Source organism: Alligator sinensis, unplaced genomic scaffold, assembly GCF_000455745.1.
Source record: "Alligator sinensis unplaced genomic scaffold, ASM45574v1 scaffold79_1, whole genome shotgun sequence".
In the NCBI taxonomy this organism is placed as follows: Eukaryota; Metazoa; Chordata; order Crocodylia; family Alligatoridae; genus Alligator; species Alligator sinensis.
In genome coordinates this window covers 499,059-511,030 of record NW_005842706.1, presented here as the reverse complement: position 1 = coordinate 511,030, position 11,972 = coordinate 499,059, and the positions used below count along the sequence as shown (strand labels likewise).

The 11,972-nt window shown below is 47.4% G+C and overlaps 1 protein-coding gene across 1 annotated transcript; it reads right to left on the bottom strand.

The window, feature by feature from the left end:
• Positions 1–8,423: 8,423 nt before the first annotated feature.
• LOC102372089 (olfactory receptor 12-like) lies at positions 8,424–9,365 on the bottom strand. Its single transcript, XM_014524910.2, has one exon. It carries the CDS (start codon positions 9,360–9,362, stop codon positions 8,424–8,426), a length of 939 nt encoding a protein of 312 aa, XP_014380396.1. The 5' UTR covers positions 9,363–9,365.
• Between the last annotated feature and the right edge of the window lie 2,607 nt (positions 9,366–11,972).

Sequence of the window (11,972 nt, the reverse complement as noted above, 5' to 3'; positions counted from 1 at the left end):
AGGAATGTGCCTTAATCGGAAGGCGCCATGTGTCACAATGCGTATATAGGGAAAGGTTGAATGTGTTTTCATTTGTTCAGTCAACAAGATGTGGAATATGTAACTGTAAAAGAAACTAAAGAGCTGAAGAGAGTAAAAACTAATGGTGTACAAACTGCCACCTGGTGCAGAAGTAAACCTTTGAAAGCCTCACAATTGATGGGCAGGTTCACAAGTCTTAATTGAGAAATCATGACCATTCCCACCCCTTGCCCAATTATCTTAGAGCAAATAAAGTTAGGCATGGGTCCAGATAGTCCAAAGTCACTTGTTAATTTTACCACCAAATGTAGGTTAATGACATACTGCGCTAATGATGAAAAACATATTGAGTCGAGTGTAAAACATGTAAATAAGGAGTTCAAAGAAATTTGTCACTAAATCACAAAACAATGCTGAATGAAGGTCAAGGGAGCATGCTTTTGGATGGTCACCTTTTGTCTGCATGTTTAATTTGATGGTGATAGAGCCATAGAAACATAGAAAATATGAGTTGAAGGGACCTCAGGAGGTCACATCTAGTCCAACCCCCTGTTCAAAACAGAGTCATCCCTCACTAGACCATCTCACCCAAGGCTTTTTATGTCCAGGTCTTAAAAAACCTCCAAGGGTAGAGATTCCACCACCCCTCTATCCATTCCAGTGCTTCACTATCCTCCTAGTGAGAAATGTTTTCCTAATATCCAGCCTAAATTTCCCTTGCTGTAACTTGTTCTGTCATCCACCATCACTGAGAACCATTCTGTTCCATGATCTTCTGTAACAGCCTTCAGGTAGTTGAAGGCTGCTATTTAATCTCTCCTCAGTCTTTTCTTCTCCAGACTAAATACACCCAGTTCCCTCAGCTTCTCCTCAAAAGTCACGTGCTGCAACCCCCTAACCATTTCAATTGTCCATTTCTCTGCTTCCTTTGTGTATTGTGGGGCCTGAAACTAGACATAGTACTCCAAGTGTGGCCTCATCAGTGCCAAATAGAGTGGAAGAATCACTTGCCTCGATCTACTGGCAGTGCTCCTACTAAAGAAGCCCAGTCTTACATTAGCCTACTTTGCAAGAAAGGCAGACTGTTATTTATCACTCATATTTATCTTATTGTCCACTGTAACCCCCAGATCCTTTTCAGCAGAGCTGCTGGTTAGCGAGTCAGGCCCCAGCATGGGATTGTTTCATCCCAAATCCAGGACTTTGCACTTGCCCTTACTAAACCTCATGAGATTTTTTTCATTCAATACTCTTGATTGTTGAGGTCTCTCTGAATCTCAGCCCTACCCTCCAGTGTATCTGCTACCCCCCAGCTTGGTGTCATCTGGAGACTTGCTGAGGGTGCAATCTATATCACCTTCCAGGTTGTTGATGAAGATATTAAAATAAACCAGCCGAAGGACCAGCCCCCTGGGCATTCCAGTTGATACAAGCTGCCAAGTAGACTTTTAATCATTGATTACTACCTTTTCAGCCTGATAAAATCATACAAGATGAGGGTTGGAAAGGACCTCAGGAGGCCATCTAGTCTAACCCCCTGATCAAAACAGGACCATTCCCAACTAGATCATCCCAAGCAGGGCTTTATCTAGTTTGGCCTTGAAAACCTCCAAGGATAGACATTCCACCACTTCTCTAGATAACCCATTCCAGTGTTTCACCATCCTCCAAGTGAGAGTGTTCCCCTAGTATCCAACTTCAACTTCTCTTGCTGCAACTTGAGACCACTGCTCCTTGTTCTGTCATTTGCCACCACTGAGAACAGTCTTGCTCCATCCTCTTTGGAGCCACCCTTCAGGACGTTAAAAAGCTGCTATCATATCCCCCTTCCATCTTCTCTTCACACTAAATACAGTGCTGTAACAAGGCAGGGGCAAGTGGGGCAAGTGTCCCAGGTGCCAAAGCAAAGGGGTGCTAACAGGCCTTGCCCAGCAAGGGCAGGGTATGGGACAGAGCTGTGAGCTGCTCATTTGGGGATGGGGGGGTGCCAGGATCGGGGAAAGGAGTCTCCTGCTGTTACGTGAACTCCCAGGCAAACATGGGGGACATGTGCCCCCAGATCTGTGTGCAGGGTAAGGGTGGGCTACCACTGCGGGCTTGCCTAGGTGCCAAACTTCTTTGCTATGTCACTGACTAAATAAGCCCAGTTCCCCCAGCCTCTCCTCAGAAGTCACATCCCACAGCTCATTGACCATTTCTGTTGCCTTCTGCTGGACTCTCTTCAACTAGTCCACCTCCTTTCTATAATAGGAGGCCCCAAACTAGACACAGTACTACAGATGTGGCCTGCCTGCTGGCTAGCACCACAGTGAAGCACCCTCATGCCCCAGCCAGCCTCTCCACAACACATCGACACAGGTTGGAGCAGCCCTGGGATGGAAAGATGACCCTCTGGGTCCCTGCCAGTCAGGGCTGCTCTGACCTTGCTCAATGTGCTGTGGTCCGAGGCACACATGTAACTGGAACATATTAATTTCACATCTAGATGTGCCCAGTGAGTTTAAAAGCAGATCCTTCAGTGACATTTTACAGTCAGGAAATTGAATTAGCTAGGGTGTGAAAGGTAATTGGATAGATGGGCAGAAAAGCAGTGGCCTTTCAGTAGCTCTTTATCTGTTCTAAGAGAAGTCTCACTTACCTTTAACAAAGAAACAGCAGGAGAAGTTGCTGCTGCTTCTGCTGCCAGTGATGATACTGGAAGTATAGAAGGTAAATCAACACAGACTTATGAAAGATTCAGGTGATATCACAAAATAGACTTTATATGTGTAACTCTTCTGCTGAGCACCTGTCAGCAGCAACAAGGGCTGGGTGTAAGTTTGGGGATTTTTACCTTGGCTTGAGTCCCCACCCAGTCTACCTGGGAAACACTAGATAAAACACTAGGGTGTCCAATAAAACCAACCACCCTTCCCCTGTAAGCAGTGTAAACACAAAAACCTAATTTATTACAAAGCATAAAGAAAAACAAAAGTAATCCTTCCCTAGTGCACGTTGCCTACCTATAACTTTAAAACATTACAGACTACAAAACAAAGTCTATAGGTGGCACCCTCTTTGCGGGGTCTTTACTCATGCCCAGGCAGTCTGGGATTTGGGACTCCCCAGAGGGTAGTTCCGGGGTCCTGCACCCGTATACCTGCCCTTTGGCAATGGGCTGGAAAGCGGGGCCCACACCGGAGAGTCCAATGAGCTGCTCCATGGGTCTACTGCACCGTAGAGAGCTGCTAAACAGTGTAGGTCCTTCTGCGTTGCAAAGGGTCCCAGGTTGCTCCCTGTGAAAACGTAGCACTGATCCTCACTTCCACATGGTGGGCTTGAGGGGTGAACTCCATTTTTCATCAGCATATCGCACCCCAAAGTTTTTAGTCATAAACCAAGTTCTGCTGGGTCAGGAAACTGAAGGAGAACTCAAAGAAAAACCAGCCAAACAGCAAAAGAGCCTGATCAGCAACCAGTACCAACCATGCTGCATTGGTTGGGGGACAGAGCCACAAAAACAACCTGTGCCAGGCCCAAAATGTGCCAGGCCCAGACATACAGGAAATAAATGTACAGCAGGGCTCAGCAATACAGATATGCTGAGACACAAGTTCTGTAAAACAGTAAAAGGGGGAGTCAGGCCTGTCCTGCAGCCAGGCCTGACTGTACAATGAAAGAGCACCAGGCCTACTTGGCTGTGGCCTGCACATATAACCTCAGCACACTGCTAGGCTAAGACCAGCACCTAGAAGACAACAAAACGGGGTCGGGCCTATTTTGGCTTGGGCCTGAACTAGCACTAGCGCCCAACCACAGTACTTGGTTGGGGAATAAACTGCAAAAGGGACAATAGAAGGCCCAGGCCTATTTCACTTGGCCTGGACTGGGCAACAAAAAGCTAACCAGGCCTATACACTACTGAGGTCTGAATAAGCAACAAAAAGTGCCATGGCTTCACCCTGGCCCAAGTCTGCCAGCCAACATATGGCTGGGGTTCAGCCCCACACCAGTGGGCTGAAATGCAGCATCTGTAAAAAGCAAAAAGGGCCCAGGCTTATGGCTGCAGCCTGGACATGTCATCTCAGCTTTACCACCAAGATGAGACACTACAATCCTCAACACAGTGACTACCAGGACTCTGTTTCCTAGTCAGTCTCCATTAGGGAATGATACTCTTGTGGCATCATCCCAATCAAGGCCTGCATGGCTGGTAGTGGACAGGACCCCATTCCTGGGCAACGTGCACTAGGGAAGGATACACTCATGGCATCCTCCCACTTGAGGCCTGCATGGCCAAAACAGGCAACAAGACACATGCTAGGGTTCAGTGACACACCTATGCTGAACCCAAAAAAGTTGCAAAAGCAACTAAAACATGCCAGGCTCTCAGCCCTGTCTTAGAGTGTGCCAGCAAAACTGCCAGGCTTCAACCTTGGCTAGTTTGACGCAGGGATTGATGCCCTCTACACAGCATCATCCCACTCAAAACCCAGAAGACGAGGGGAAAGGAGAGGGAGAGAACAGGGGTCTCAGACCCTGAGACAGATCTTCCCTCCCTGTACCTGAGGCTTTCCCTTCACATAGCTTCAGTTTGCTTCATCAGTGAAGAGTGGGGGGTGACCTTGCCCCATAGGAAGCAGGCTCCTCTGGCTCCCAAATCAGTGCTCAGGCTTCAGTAGCCCCAGGAGGAAGAAAGAGAGACCAGACCAGGTGGCCTCAACCTTAAATACTTTTCTGACCTCATCACAGGGCCCCAAGTCAAAAAGCAGCCTCATTGGAATGCTGCTACAGGCAACCCTCGCTTAATGCGGTTTCGCTTACTGCAGTTTCGTTATAACACTCATTTAAAATACCAACCTAGTTTCGCTCAGCGCTGAGTGTGTTTTGCTATAACTCTCAGTGTGGGCATGGGGAGAAGCAGTGGCAGTGAGTGAGGGTGAGGGAAGTGGTGACTGGCAGCTGGTGGGAGCCCAGGGAGGGGTGGCAGGAGCCCGGGGTCTGCTCCAGCATGTGGTGCTGGAGCAGATGGGGAGGAGCAGTAGCAGTGAGAAGGGGAAGGTGGGGGTCATGAGCTTAGAGCCCAGGCCAGCAGGGCCTTCGAGTACAGGGTCCGGAACATAGTGCTGGAGCGGCCTGCGGGTGGGGAGGAACGGCAGCAGCAGGGAGAAGGGGCAGATTGGGGGCATGAACATGGGGCCTGGGCCAGCGGGGCAGCAGGAGCCAGTGCAAGCCGAGCCCGCAGAGCTCCCCCGCCCCTGAGCCTGCAGTGAACTGGTGATTGTGGCTCGTCCCTGTGCTGGGTGCCCTGGAGGGCGCCCCCACTGGGCAAAGCGGGACGTGGGCAGGTGGGTGGCCTGGCTGCTTACCCCACACCAGAGCCCCGACTCAGGCCCCATGGGCGGGGCAGCTGGGGCTGTGCACAGGGGCACTGGTGTCTGGTGGGTACAGGCTGGCAGGGGCCATCACAGCGGGGGAACAATGAGGCTAAGAGGAGCTGATGCCTTCTCTGGCAGAGCCCGTGTGGTGCCTTGCCGGGAGCGGCCCAGCCAGGGCCAGAAGGAGCGCAGGGCCTGGGCCAGCAGGACTCAGGTTGGGGCTGCAGGAGCGCAGGGTCTGGGTTGGTGGGTGGTGTGGAACCAATTATCTTTATTTACGTTAAATCCTATGGGGAAATGGGTTCTGCTTAACACTGTTTTGCTTAGCACTCAGTTTTTCCAGAACCAATTAGGAATGCTAAGTGGCGGTTGCCTGTATTGCAGACCAATCAATGCAAAGGTGGTCAGAAGCCCCTGGTGAAATGGCCACAGTTACCAAACTGGTTCCACAGGTTCCTTGGAAGGAAGCTTAAGACAAAGGGCCTGGACACAATAAATGGTGCTGGGAGGATGGTTCTATCCAGTCCTAAAAGAAACAAGAAATGCAGCACAAACACGATACACAACAAAATAAAACCAGAACGCACTTGACCACACACAACTCCAAGTGTGACATATGTGTGCATATGTTGATTTGGTGAAGAGACAGTTCCCTGAAGGACTGTTTGCTTTTAGACAGTGGTGCCAGAATATATGGGGCTTGGTTTTTTGGAAGGACAGAAAACAAATCCCAATGCCGTGCTAAGTCTTTCCATGAACGTTGCCTATGTATAGGGCCTGGTGTAAAGCACAGGCCCAACTCGCTGACATTGTGGCCTGATTGTGGTGGGGGCTGCCATTTTTGTGCCCAGAGTGTAGCACCTCCCCACACCCCCTGAATGGCTGAGGGGGCAGGTTTAGGACCAAGTTTAATTGCAGCAGCAGACGCCTTTCTCCCAAGGCCTCTGATCACTGCTCAAAAACTCACCCCACTCCAGTCTCACTGGAAGAGGTAGGCATGGTGGTAGGAAGGGGAGGGCTGTTTGCTACTTGGGACAGGAAAACTGAGGCTTAGGGGATTGGGGTACCTGGGGAATGCCTTGGGAGGCACCCGTGGCACCCAGTAGGAAAGGGGCTGTTTGATCCTCCATGTGTGTGTTCTCCTCCCACACCCCCAACCCCTGATGCCCCAGTTTTCCCACCCAGAGAAGGGAACAGTGCCTCCTCTATCTGGTGCCAGGGCAGTCTGCCAAGGCAGCCACCAGGTGCTCCCAACCACCCGTGCCCAAGTTTTCCCACGTGGAGGAGGATACATCCCCTCCCCAACCCAACACCAAGTTCTGTACTCCCCCTGTCCCTTTTGTGAACCTTTCCCCTTCCACTGGGCTGCTAGGCTTTGGCTTCTGGCTGGTGAGGTTTTCCCTAGCCTGCATCAGCCATCTTGTTGCAATGAAATGTCATGATATGGCTGCTTGTTGGGGAACTCCCCAGCAAGTGGCCATACCATGACATTTTGTTACAAATTGCATTTTTCATGAAAATAACTTAAATGTAATGATTTTCATAAAAAATACAAATCACAATTTTATCGAGGCTCTACCCATTAATCACGGGCTTTCATTAAAGGATGCTGATTAAATGCTGATTGGGAACTATTGTATGTAATACAGCTCGTTTCTCTGTAGAAATCCTCTTCTCTCAGGTGCCTTAGTGTGCTCCTAGTCCACACTCCTCAAGTCTTTGAGTCAATTTAGTCTTTCCCCATTGCTCCAGGTATAACTAAGAGGCCTGGTTTCTGATTTAGGTGAAGGCATGTTGCATTTTTTAAAAAACCTGAAACGTTCAAATGATATTTGTTGACATAAAACAGTCCTGTTGGAGTCAGTGGTAAAACCTTAGGTGACTGCAAGGGTGAATGCTTTTTCTAATCCTTTCTTAAGCCCGTCATGAAATAGCAGGGTGTATTGCTCTACCGTAAAGCATTAAAAGGAGGTCACCTTTAGGGTTGTATGAAGAATTGGATGCTGATTTGATTTGGAGGCATGATTCGGTGGCTGAATCTTGAAATCTGAATCAAATTAGGGGACCAATAAAAAGGTCTGAATCGATTCAAAGCTCTCCGAATCTTCGGAAAAGATTCAGAGAGCTTCAATGATTTGGGCATTCCCCAGTGGCTGCAGCAGGGAGCTGCATCCAGATTTGGAGCTGGTAAGTAGAGGGTGGGGGCAGGGGAGAGGGGAGGGGACCATGGAGGGGACCATGGGGGGACCCCTGCCAGGCCCCATCCCCTGCCTGCTCCCCCAGCCCCTCCCCCCATGCCTGCCCTACCTGCCCCAGCTGACAGTGCTTTAAAAAAAAACTTTAAAAAATAGCCCCAACTAACTGGATGCTGCTGTTGAAAGATATTTAAAAAAAATATGGGGTAATAAAACATTTATACCTATAATGATGCACCATAATTTAGGAGAGCTCTAAAAAAGGCAGATAGATATGAATATAAAGGGAAAATGGTTGTGAATGAAAATTATATAGAGACAAACAGATGAACAGAAGCATGCAAATACTGCTTAGTTATTTGTGATTTGGTTGCTCTGAAGTGTAGTTTAGGTCTACATTCATAGAAGAGGCTTATTTTAAATAACTAGCCAACTGCTCATCAAGAATGATTGCGGGGGGCGGGTGTCGGAGTGCCACCACCCACTGCCTTGCGCTGCCGCTGCTCTGCCTCCGGCCCTGTGTGCCCCCCTGTCCGGCTCCGTGAACTCCCCCTGCCACTCCACCACCTCCCAGGCAGAGGGGATGAGGGCAAGCTTGCCCCACAATCCCCGCATCCCCCTTGGCCAGCACCCCATGTTGCCACCGCCTCCAGTGCCACTGTCCTTGTTCCCCTGCTCCAGCCATGCTGGGGGACAGTAAGGATAGCACTGCCATGACAGTGGGAACTGAGGGGCCACACCGCCACCCCCTGTCTGGAACACTGTTGGAGCACTCTAATAGGTTGTTTCAGACAAACAATCAGAGTGCAAATAAAGTGTTATGGACAGACAGAAGGACAGATGAATGCTTTTATAATCTTAGAATTTTCCTACCTATGATTCTCCTCAAAGCATCTTTCACATCCTTGTTCCTGAGACTGTAGATGATGGGATTCAGCATGGGAGTAACAAGGGTATAAAACACAGACACCACCTTGCTCCGATGTGGGGAAGACAGAGAACCCGGCTGGGCATACATAAAAGAAACGGTCCCAAAAAATAAAGCCACAGCCACCATGTGGGAGGAGCAGGTGGATAAGGTCTTGAGCCTGCCCTTGGCAGAGCGAATCCTAAGAATGGCATAGATGATGTAGGAGTAGGATATGAGGATGATTCCTGAGGTGATCACTATGAGAAGACCAGATAAAACAAACATTACCAGTTCATTGATGTGCATATCTGTGCAGGACAGGCTTAGCAAGGGGGGAACGTCACAGAAATAATGGTTGATTTCTTTAGCTCCACAGTAGCTCAATGCAAAGGTGAAGCTTGTTTGCACTATAGAATTGGTGCCACCACAGATATAGGAGCCCAAAATTAACTGAACACAGGCCCTTTTGGACATGGTGACAGGATAGAGGAGTGGGTTGCAGATGGCTGTGTAACGATCGTATGCCATTGCTGCCAGGATGAAGGCCTCTGTGGTGATAAAGAGAACAAAAAAGAACAGCTGAGCAGCACATCCATAGTAGGAAATGGTTTTGCTGCCTTGTAGGAAGGTGGCCATGGCTTTGGGGGCAATAGTTGAGGAGTAGCAGAGGTCTAAGAGAGATAGATTCATGAGGAAGAAATACATGGGAGTGTGAAGGCGAAGGTCGATTTGAATCATGAGAAGCATGGTGGTGTTCCCCAGCACAGTTGCCATGTAAATCAGAAGGAATACCATAAAAGGCAGGACCTGAGTCCCAGGACCACTCCTGAATCCCAGCAGGATGAATTCTGTCACAGCCGTGTGGTTCTTCTCTCCCATAGACTCCAAAGCTCTTCCTTCCTTGGGGGGAAATAGTATAAGGATGAAGGAAATAGCAAAGTGGTAAAACAGATTGCAGAATGCTTAAAGTGCCTTTGGGGATGATTTTTACTGAGGGAAAACACAAGAAACCAAGGGGCGTTGTGACATAGCCGTTAGAAGCATACTTAAACATAGATTTAATAAATCTACAGCAATGCTGTCGACATTCTGACTTTTCTACCGTGAAGCCTTTTCTCCATACAACTTCTCCATATAATAACAAGTGGCAAAAATGCCCTTTGAATAATATTAGCACAGTCTTCTAGTGTCTCCTATTATTTACAGGTCTCCTTTTGGAATGAAGTGTTATTCAGCCTTGTGATGTTTGGTTGAATGTGACTGCCAGTCTATATATGCATATATCTTAAGCTGAAAGGATGCAACATGGGGTTGCTGCTGGACTGTTTTTGTGTCGGATTTTCTCATCAAGAACTTGCTCAGTTTCTGGCTGAAACCTGGTCTTCCTTGAGTACAGATGGAAAACATGGTGGGACTAGAGAATTGACATAACTAGGGCCAGGCAATGGGTAACCTTCCCAGGTGCCAACAAGGGTGAAGGGAGAAAACACACAGCTTTTACTGCAGTTCCAGAACTTTGATCAGGGTGTAGCAGCTTCCCTGAACTTTCCCATTCCTGATCCTCACCTAGGGTCCAGCCCTGACCTCTTGCATTGCAGTCAGGCCTCTAACAGAGCCTCCTGAACACCAAAACAATCAGAGCACTCTTATAAGGAAGTCTTGCCTAACTGTTTCCAGAGGTGAGACACAGACTTTGGGTAGGGCACCACTGTCTAAAGACCTAGTAATGTAAATGATAATTAATTAATGTTGTTGTAAACCAAAAAACATATGTTTTTAAACACCATAAATGTCCAAATACTGTGTGCTGTGCTGTGCTGTTGCCAGAAATGGACTTAAGTTCCATGAATAGATTTGATTCAGTTAGGAAATTCAATACAGTGAATCCAGCTATAAGCAACCCTGTAGTGAAGAAGTGGGTAAAACATAGTGACAGAATCTTCTTAGATGGCTCAGTGTACCATGTAAACAGCCAGTACACCTGTGGACTTGACCATGCTGCAGCAGTGAACAACAAATTAGAGGCTGGTGGCTGTCAAGCATTTTCAGAAGTCGTGACAGTTTCTATCTATTTCTCAATGATCTGGGCCACCTTCATGCTGGTGACTTGTCTCTCGAGTAATTGGGCCAGCTCAACACAGATCTCAAAGAACCTGTCTCTGTTTATCCCAAAGTTGTACTGTCACATATTATCATACCAGGTCCTCAGAACTATCCATTTCCACCAGAAACTGCTTGTCTCCTGGGCCTGGAAATGGCAGCACATGGTCTCTGAAAAGGCCATCCTCCATGGAATTTCTTATTTCTTCCTCTTTGGGCAAAAAGCTCTTAGGCTTGCAGAGCACATAACACATGTCAAGGAGGTGCCTTTCAAGTTCCAGACTCATGAAGTCTTGAGTGACAATGATGTGGCACACCAAATGGCATAGGTGGGACTTATGCAGCTGAATTGTGTTGTTAATTGAATGTTTTAGGTCAGCTCCCTGAGTTTCTGTGAAAATACCCATTCAGGTGGAGGAGAGAAGAGGGAGAAGAGGAATGCATATGACCTTCCACTTAGGTATGTTTGTTTCAAAGGGCATCATTCATCAATAACAGTATTTTATAGGACTGCTGCTGAGGTTTGTCAGCCAATTACTCCTAAGCAGTCAATGGCCATATCCTCACTGTTGACCTGATTCCTTTGAGGAAAAGACCCTTTGTACCTACCTACCCTTTTGGGCCCATGGACTGTACTTTGAAATCCATGCTGTAATAGTATAGGCAAATAATAGGTACCAAGGAATATTTGTTGTCCTAGTGCAGGGACTCTCAACCTTTTCAGACTCAAGGCACCTGTTGATGGGCTTGAGGTACCCATCTGAAAATGCCAGCTCTGTTTTCACTTGGGTTTTGTTTGACTAGAGAAGAATAATAAAGCAATCCTTTTGTTGCCAAAAAAAAAAAAAAAATCATGAACACTGCAACAGGACAACATGGTTTTTAACCTTATTTTAAATCTCCAGGTTTATGTCTAGGTGTGAATCATGTTTGTACACCTAATAGTGCTAATGTTGCTTGGCACTCTGGCACCCAATGACATCTATCAAGGCAACCCAGGGTAACATGGCAGCCTGGTTGAGAATCACTGTCCTAGTGTAAGTAACATAGCACAGACCATCTCCTTACTTCTGTATTGAGTAACTCATGAGTAGGCCATATCTACTAGAAGGGCAGCCAGTATGGATTTAAGACTTCCATAAGGGAGAATATGTCTTTTCTTTTGCTAGCTGCTTCTAATGGTTATTTCCCCTCAGTTTTAACAGTGTGCCTTATTTCTAATTTGTATTTATTTTGGTTTAACTAACCACTAGTGGCTTTTGTTGCATCTGTGGTTTTCTTTCCTTGTGTCAGGTATGTGGCATTGTACCAATGATAAAAGCTTCCTGATGAATGATTTCCATGTATTTATATGAAGAATATAAACAATTTTATGCAAGCTTCATGAAG

What these genes read in the sequence shown, in the direction of transcription:
- LOC102372089 (XM_014524910.2), bottom strand. Translation starts at nt 9,362, where the DNA reads ATGGGAGAGAAGAACCACACGGCTGTGACAGAATTCATCCTGCTGGGA.